The sequence below is a fragment of the Arachis ipaensis genome, chromosome B02 (assembly GCF_000816755.2).
Source record: "Arachis ipaensis cultivar K30076 chromosome B02, Araip1.1, whole genome shotgun sequence".
Lineage (NCBI taxonomy): Eukaryota > Viridiplantae > Streptophyta > Magnoliopsida > Fabales > Fabaceae > Arachis > Arachis ipaensis.
In genome coordinates this window covers 19,264,624-19,273,876 of record NC_029786.2, presented here as the reverse complement: position 1 = coordinate 19,273,876, position 9,253 = coordinate 19,264,624, and the positions used below count along the sequence as shown (strand labels likewise).

The following is a 9,253-nucleotide window of genomic DNA, read 5'->3' as shown; positions in this document are numbered from 1 at the left end:
TAATGTTTATTTCATGAAATACTATATGCTATATTGCTATTTACATTTAACATGTAGCATATGTTAGTACTTAATAGAAAAAACTAAGAATGACAACCAAAACAAACCACTTGTAAGTTTTAGTGGATGAAAAAATTATAAAAAAAATGACAAATAAAGAAAAATATATTTTATATAGTTTAAATCCTATTTAAGCAGAATATTAATTAATATACTATAAAATTAGCAAGTAGATAATTACCCAGCTAGGAGAATTCACAGAGGGACCATCATATCCTATATGGGCCACATGCTTTACATCTGTGGGATATCCAATTTGTATTTCTTTCTCTTTAGTAGCATCCGTTTCTATTGACCCAAAAAATACAAAAAAGTTGCATCAGGTTCTGCCAAGAGAATTTATTTAATTAATTTTATAAAAGGGTGGATGCAAACAATTATAGCAACAAATATTCATCTTTTTCCCGGGATATGATTTTAGGGTTTAGTCTATGCACTCTACATGGTCACTCATTAATCATACAACTTATGCAAAATATTATACAAAGAAGCCATATAATGAGTTGTTTGAAGAAATTGTTTGAATAACAGAATGTAAGGGCAAAAATATCATCAAGCTAATTTTCTTAATATGTAGTAAATGATAATGTAAGTCAAGGACACTTGTTAAGGAAGTCAAGAAAAATATTTTCATGTAAATTCTTAAAGGTTTAACCGAATTGAATGCACTCATTTTTCTTTTTTCTTTTGGGGTTTGCAATGATTTCATTACATGATGAGATTTACTTACCAAACATTTGAGAAATGTATCTAAGGCCTTTAAGAAGTCCTTTGACCTTGTTGCTTGAAGACATGCTCATCAAATATCTATCTAATAGCTTGAAATTTCTCCTCACAATTTATAAAGCCTATACTTTGATTATACCCTTTAGCATGAAAGATAAGAACCCAACATTAAATTTGAGACCCATGGTAAGAGCAAATATAAGGAAAGAACTTTTCTGTATTATTGAATTTCCACCCTATCATTAAAGTTCTTCCCTTTTAATCAAAAGGGCCACCACCTCAAGATTTTATGTGTCTTTGAATTGGAGAAAAAACCCAGAGAGTAGCCATCAATTAATTAATGTGGAACTAGGGTTGTGTGTTTGGGTTAATTTTGTTTCTTTGTCACTTGAAGAAAGAGAAAAAATAATGGCTCAAAAACCTAAAGTAGTTTTTGACAAATGTGTTTTAGGAATCTAACTAACAAAAGATCTGTTTAAGGAATGTATAACCATGTTTAACTTTGGTTTGATTCGGTGGCAATTGTTTGCTTTGTTGATTTTCCTAGTCAATCAAAACCAGAAGCTGGTCGAAATTTTAGGTGTGACAATGAGAATTAATTAAAAGGAAATCAATTTTGAAAGGTTTCTAAATTTAACAAATCATTTCGTACAATGAATATTGTCCACATGATTAGGCTCTTGAGGATGTTCATCATTCCTATTTTCTTGGAGACAAAATAACTGGAATGCTAGTATTTTAACTAAGCTTTTCAATTTATTTAAGTTAACATAAGTATATGATATAGTTGGTTCTTAGGGGTTCATATATTTGATTTAGTTTTTACTTTTATATTTTAACATAATATCAGTTGATATCACATTGTATATTGATACTACAACCCAAAGGCCAATGGGTTTCAATTGATATATACCGTGAATCAAATGAGTTTTATTATATGGGATTAAAATCACATTTATTTTTTCTAGTGAAAGTAGTTTTATTTGAGTTTCTAAAATTCTATAAGAGGTAAAGTACTTTTAACATTAATTTTTTCAATCTAGAACTTGAATGTGAAAAATCCTTGTTAAGAAAAATGAATGCTTGTCCCTCCAACTAATCATATGTTGATTTTGTCCATATTTATAAAATTTAAATTAGAGACATTATCAAAAATGAAGTATGAAATCATATTATCTAATCAAATATTCAAAAATAATTATCACCCCAAATGTTCAGTGAGTGTCTGTTATAATGTTAAAAGATGTGTTTTGGAAAATTATAAAAATTTAATTACCAATCAGTTACTCGTATAAAAATACCTATTGAAACTTGGAATGATCACATATTTACAATAATCAAATTATAAATAATATAATCAAACTTGAATTACACTTATAATCAAACTATGGTTACATCTATAATAGTGGCTGATTTTTTTACATTCATAAAAAGTTTGATTATATTGTTCTAAAATAATTTGCGTATTCACTTATGAAAATTTTGATTATTATACTCTAAAAAAATTGACTATTAAAATAATTAATCACTTTTCTAAGAATAGTGTAATAATGTGACTAAGGTGACTTTAGGTACTATTTTAACATTAATTATTAAAATTCTCCAGAGCCTTTTAGTGTAATTCTTCTCTCCTGACACTTTTAGGGTGCATGTAGTTTGCATTTTTAATTTTTATTATTTTTAGTAATTTTTTATTTTCAAATTTCAGAAAACGGAAATTGTCTTGATAATTTTGTTAATATCCTCTCTTTGGTATGTTGGTTCTACATCACTATCCCTTTTTTCTAAAATTTTTAATTATTTATACAATTATAAAACTGCTATCAAAATGATATGTAATGAATTCTATTGAATATTGATAAATGTTAAATATTAGATAACAATAAATAATAAATGATAAGTTTATATTATAAAAAAATTCATTTCATAAATGAGTAATAAATTAATCATTTCCGCCATTAATGTTCTCAGAAAGAAAGGAAAATAAAATGGACTTTACTAGATAGACAATGATTTTTGTGAACAATGTGAACAATGGACTTTAAAATTGGCTCAATAAAGTAAAAACACACTACACCCCCAAATTACCCACCTAAATCTTAATATTAGAAAAATCATCCGCACACCTAGTGAATTGAACATCTGATATATTCATTGTTTACATTGTTTATTATTTTCATTGTCTACCTATACTTTTTCTTATTTTATAATATTATTACGAACATAAACATTAATAAAATTAACCTTTAAAAAAAACCCTAAATCAAATCAATCAACCGCATGTTAAACATGAGTTTGTAATAACGACATCTCACATAGAAGTCGAGTACCCACAGGCCAGAGGTATGAATTTACTGGCTTGCAAATTCAGATGGCTAATAAAATTAGTCTTCTCAAATCTGATAAAAATGTCAAGGGTTTAGGGGTCCTTCACGAGTCACCAATTTCGCAATGCCTAACATGAAAGACATGTGTCTAAGTGTTATTGGCATAGAAGACACAAGAAAGATATCTTTTAGAATTTGAAAGAGGGGAGCCAAATGGCAACCACTTGAATCAACAATGTGGGTATCACTAACTCTTATTGGAATCACTTTGATAACCACAAACGGGTTCAATAAGTTCCTTGCATCAATTCCCTTATCAAAACAGGCTTGCATCGATTCCCTTAACATAAAAATAAGGGCTTAACAAAAAAATAGTGATTGAACTGAATGCTAAATTTGGACAAAAGTAACCCTTCATTTGTAAGCTTTCACTGCTTTCTGTGCAGCATCATCCAAATCTTCGGCTGTTATTAGTTTCATGCCACTTTCCTGTTAAATCATCAAAAGATTATCAACATAATATGCATTTGGAACATTCTTGCTTTCGTTTCTAATGGACTAGTTATCTATGTACATGAATTAGGATTTACCTTCAAAATTCTTTTTCCTTGATCAACATTGGTGCCTTCAAGACGAACCACAACTGGTACTTTTAGTTGAACCTTGAAAATAATAGCATGATAGTGTTATAAGACGACGAGGATTTAGTCCTACTTCTGTTTAATTTAAAAAATCATGTTGCCGTTTTTCCCCCTTAGAAAAAAAGGTGGAGACGATGCAAAATCTATCCGTAGCTATATAATTTTCGCTTTATTCAACATATTTCAAAAACTGCACTATCAAGAAATTAATTCCAATAGAAAAGACTGATTTTCTGGAGTTCATTTTGAGTTTTTCAATATCTCATAAATAATAACCATTATCTAAAGCAGCAAATAAGCATAAAAAAATAAAAGATGGAGAAGAATAAGAAGCAGCAAATTGGCATGGAGAAACAACGTTTTTCTTCTCAAACTTATGAATTATGATAGGTCAAAGGATAAAACTGTTTTCCAAAAGCATAGTTTTGTCTCCTCTTTGTGACTGTTTGATGACAGGATATTACATACCTGTTTGGCAGCATTTACTATTCCACTTGCAATAACATCGCACTTCATGATGCCACCAAAAATGTTAACCAAAATAGCCTTTACTTTGTCATCAGCAGTCAATATCTTAAATGCCTCAACCACCTGGTTTATAAAATTGGAGCGAACATAAATATTACAATGTGGAGATCTTTCAAGGGAATACCTAGGCTTTCTTAAGGTTCATATTCATGCACCAGCAGATTACATACTGATTACATAAAAGATGTTGAAGTACCTATGAAGCCAAAATGTTTTTCAGATTTCATCAATTGGAATAAAAATCAGGTTAAGGCACCAGCAGATTACCGGCAGAAATGACAAAAGAGAAAATCAATTATCTCGATCATAAAGTGGAGCTAAGGGATCAATCTAAAATTTTCAACATTACCTGGCCTTCAGAGGCATTGCCACCTACATCCAGAAAATTGGCAGGAGTACCCCCATGCAATTTAATTATATCCATTGTGGCCATTGCTAACCCTGCACCATTCACCATGCAACCAATTTCTCCATCTAACCCAATATAATTTAAATCTGCCTTTGCAGCAGCCACCTGTTGAAAGAAGAAAGACACACCATACATATCAAGTGATGAGAAATAAACTACATAGAAAGGACTTGACAAAAAAGCACCAACAGATATTGAGAAGACTGGCATTGCCAATACAATCAAATACAAACAAAATCGTCAATATCAGAATAACAGAAATGTATAGACAACTTGAGCTGCACAAGTGATAAGGGCAAGGTGGTTTATGTGTAAGGACTAATGTAAGACACAAAAAAACACAGAAGTAAACCTCTCGAGGATCCTCTTGCGTCGTATCACGGAGAGCAAATATCTCTTTCTGACGATATGCAGCATTATCATCAAAATTCATCTTAGCATCAGCAGCAACCAACTGGTTATCAGCAGTTTCAGCTAGAGGATTGATCTGTTCAAGATATTTGACTGTCATTAATGTACATATTCTTTTTATAATAATATATTGAAAACAAATATAGGATATTCCATGTGCTTACTTCTAAAAGAGTGCAGTCAGTTTTGCGGAAAAGATTATACAAATTCTTCACTTGTTCAATAGATTTATTTTTATCAGCTCCTTTGGGAGCCAAGCCATCAACCACCTTTGCAGCATCTTCATCAGTAATTCCTTTAAAAACATCAATCGGTACCTACTAGAAAGAAGGATCCCATCGGGTTATCATGCAAAGAAAATATACTAGCAGGACACAAAATTTTAGTAATCATGAGAAATGCCAAGAATAAGACCTTTATAATCATGTCTGGGAATTTCTCTGCAAGGTCTTCAATGCTGGTTCCTCCCTTACTACATGCAATGACAAGCTGCAAAACCAATAAAAGGAAAAAGAATTGAAATTCAGTTACATAAATACCATAAAGAAGTTGCAAGGGTTTAACACTTTGCAAATAACGCAAATTAAATTTAAACAAACAGTACAGAATACTTACAGGACCAGCAGACTTACGATCCAGGATTATAGAAAAGTACATCTCATTCACAAGTGCCAGTTTTTGACACAAATAAACCTGTAGAAAACAGACAATTAGAAATATCAAAAAATAATCCATCCAGCAGGACCGTGTATCCAGTGCATAAAAAAAAATTTGAACATCATTTCAAAACAAAACAACAGCTCTCATTGGGTATATTGTGCTCATCAAATTGTGTAATTGTGTGTGTGTGTGTGTGTGTGTGTGAATAGATAGCACATATGAATAGAATCAACCAGAAGTATATAGATAGATGATAAGAACAAATAGCACATATGAATACAAGCAAGTCCAGGTGACCAATCCAACCACTAAAAACACTACCAGATCATATGCTAAAAAGGCAACATGAACATTTTGTTCATCCTACAAACATACAGTATAAGAAACTATGTGCTCTAACCATGCAACTTTAGCTAAAAAAAATATTAAAAAAAAAAACAGACACCACAAGTATTAATTATCTGAGAAAGCTGGTGCCACTGTATTACATCTATAAATATCATGTCAAGAGATGAAAATTCCTGGCATATACATGCATACTGAAAATGAAGACATTTCCAGAAATAAAAAATTATAGATAATGATCAAATATATTTCAAACCTTGTTAACTGGTTTTCCCTGAGCACCAGTTTGTTTGGTAACAAGTATCTGCCCAAGCATCTTCCCTGAAATAATAACAATGCCAATAACTACAACAACTGCAAAACAATAATACCACTATGCACATCCATCCTAAATGAACTCAACTCTAAATCAAGACCATAATATTGAAATGAATCAACTGAGATTGTCATATCAAATGCCATACGCATATAAATTCAAATGAGAACCAAAAAAATGTTCATTTTGTGTAGTGACATCAGAGGGAACATGTATTACCAGCAATATCTGCAACCTGGTCAGCCTTAACAATGTGTACACCACCCTTAAGACCATTTTTAAAAGTTCCCAAGCCTCGTCCACCAGCCAAAACTTGACTCTTAACCACGATCTGCACAAACAATCCTAGTCACATCACTTGTCATCACATATTATTTTTCCATAATAAGAGAAATTGTTAGATAATTTTTGAGTAAAAAAATCCGTCCCTCTACACCATTCACAATTCCACAGCTCAGCTATTAAATATTTGAAAGTGGAAACCCATCAATTTGAGCTGTTGAACCGTAAAGGGTACATGTCAACACTTTATATCAATTATTAAAACAACGCAGAGAACTGGTTGTTCTCAATGTTCTCCACAAAAAATCCTAACAAAGAAAAGGGACATCCAAAAGCAAACAAGATGATACATTTTTTTCAAGAAGATCAATTTTGATGCAATGTTAAAGTATTAGTGTCGATTTACACTGACAAGTAATCATATGCTATCACGACAGGTTAGACTTCTGAGACAGTTATATAACAATGTAAATAAATAAATCCTTTTCGTTTAATATTGAAAGGAAAAAATGCAGACAATTTATGAAACTAAACATTGTTGACATTTAGTTTCCCAATTTATGTGAAAGCATCAAGGTTATCACAACTCATATCCTTCCTATCTTTCCTCCTTTTTATTTGTTGGATAAAACAAGAATATCTATAAGCAACCACAAGAAGTAATTATAAAGCATCGCTATCGAAAATCTCAACATGTCAGAGAGTGAAATTCCTCTACAGAAAAAATATATGCTAACTATATCAAATTACCTCGCTTTCATTAGGAAAGACATCCTTGATAACCTTCCTTGCCTCTTCAACAGAGGAAACAGCTACGCCTCTCGGAACATTCACTCCGTACTTGCTCATCAACTCCGCTCCCTATTTTCAATCAACAACAAATAAATAAATAAATAAACATTAAATTAAATTCCGTAGTCATTTCCATCAGTCACACCGCTCGATCCATCACGAAATCGCAGATTCATCATTCTCAACAACGATTCACCAATACCACGAATAATATTACTACAATTATCATTCCATTGTTATTTTTCAACAAGTCAAGCATCAAAATAGATATCTAAACCTAAAAGTGTAAATAATAATCAACGAAATTCAAATCATATTTGAAATTGTCGAAAACAATGAGAGAGAGAGAGAGAGAGAGAGGATAGGAGAGTGACCTGGTACTCGTGGATGTTAAGACGGCGGAGCTGGTTGTGCTGCCATCTTCCGGCGACGGAGAGGGAGCGAGAGACGAGCTTGTTCAATAGTCCCCGAACCATTTTCTTCTCTCTTTACTTTTCTTTTCTTCTTTCTTTTTTTCCTTCTCTGTATTGTGATATAATAATGTTGAGGGATTTTTGATTTAGTTATATTTGAGATCCGACATTGAAATAACGAAACGGCGAGGGAAAAGAGTGAATGGAAAAAGCGAAAATGTGTAATGTGACACTTTTGAACGCGCACTCTTTGTGCTGCACTGCTGCTGCTGCTGCTGAACGCCAATGATAGCGGACCCTAGGATTTCTTTCCCATTTTTATTTTTATTTTATTTTATTAATTTATTTTTAATTATTATTTCTCCTTAAAAAATGCGGTTGAAAAGTATTTAAGAAATGGAAATAATAAATCAATAATAATGTATATTATTAATTTATTATCATTGACCATTATTATTGGAGAGAATAACATCATAACATCGTCAATTTCTCTTGACAAGTATAACATTATTTGTTATTAGGGTGGCTGGATATATGTTTAGCAATCTAGTTAATAGTTAAATTCGTTTTTACAATTAATCGAGTTTTATTTCGAATTAACTTTAAAAATTAAAATTAATTTCGACTCATTAAAATAAATTTGATAAAATATTATAATCTAAGAATGAATCTAACGAATCTAACCGATAAATCCAATTTATTCGAGTTAATACTCAAAATGGTCCTGAAATTTATCTTTCGACTCAATTTAGCCCTCCTATTTCTAATTAACTCAAATTGTACCCTAAAATTTTAAAAACCCAATTTTCTGTTCCTTCACACTAAAAGGGGGTTTCCAAATTTCCATACTGCAAAATACAAACAAACTAACAAAAAGCTCCTGTAACATCCTTCCACCACGGCCGTATTTGTAGTCGTCGCCACCTCTTCCTTGGTCGTGCAACCTTGGCCATTGGCACCGACGTGCACCGTTTGTCGCCCCCCTCCTCCTCCTCATACTGTATCTTCCTGTTCATTCTCTTATCTAGCTTGTATTGGCTGGAATAATCAGCCTTTGAATCAACAGCTTCAATCACATAAAAAGCTTTCTTATTTTCTATTTGTGAATGCAATGCAGAGAAAGTGAAGAAAAGTAGAGCAGCACTCACGACGATAGCGGCATAATCGTGTGTGACGGGGTTCGCGGGTGGGTGTAACACCCTACCACTCAGTTTTATGCTTATGTCATAAAATTGAGGTGGCAAGGTATTACGACCTCTAAAAGTAAAATTATATATAATATAGTAAAAAAAATTATAACTAGGAGCCTTTTGAAAGAAGGTTTAAAACAAAGCGTTAGGCAG

General features: G+C 31.9%; 2 protein-coding genes across 2 annotated transcripts in view; both read right to left on the bottom strand.

The window, feature by feature from the left end:
* Window positions 1-1,313, bottom strand: part of LOC107626927 (CRIB domain-containing protein RIC7-like) — a 2,499-nt gene extending 1,186 nt beyond the window's left edge. The window contains exons 1-2 of the mRNA XM_016329815.2: window positions 791-1,313; window positions 242-348 (exon numbers count right to left, since the gene is read on the bottom strand). Of these exons, the coding sequence (XP_016185301.2) occupies window positions 242-348; window positions 791-860 (177 nt within the window). The 5' untranslated portion in view covers window positions 861-1,313. The remainder of the gene's footprint in view (window positions 1-241; window positions 349-790) is intronic.
* Window positions 3,142-8,199, bottom strand: LOC107625004 (succinate--CoA ligase [ADP-forming] subunit beta, mitochondrial). Its single transcript, XM_016327512.2, has 12 exons — window positions 7,872-8,199; window positions 7,456-7,566; window positions 6,643-6,754; window positions 6,364-6,428; window positions 5,718-5,795; window positions 5,517-5,591; window positions 5,267-5,419; window positions 5,044-5,178; window positions 4,632-4,796; window positions 4,223-4,345; window positions 3,704-3,775; window positions 3,142-3,602 (listed from the first exon to the last, which is right to left on the bottom strand). The coding sequence occupies exons 1-12, from the start codon at window positions 7,971-7,973 to the stop codon at window positions 3,528-3,530; spliced, it is 1,266 nt and encodes a 421-aa protein (XP_016182998.1). The 5' UTR covers window positions 7,974-8,199; the 3' UTR covers window positions 3,142-3,527.

Excerpts from the sequence above, each read along its gene's own strand:
- LOC107625004 (XM_016327512.2), bottom strand. The coding sequence starts at position 7,973 with ATGGTTCGGGGACTATTGAACAAGCTCGTCTCTCGCTCCCTCTCCGTC. Across the intron at positions 7,567-7,871 it reads TTAACATCCACGAGTACCAG|GGAGCGGAGTTGATGAGCAA; the intron begins GTCACTCTCCTA and ends GATTGAAAATAG. Across the intron at positions 4,797-5,043 it reads CGCAAGAGGATCCTCGAGAG|GTGGCTGCTGCAAAGGCAGA; the intron begins GTTTACTTCTGT and ends TTCTTTCAACAG.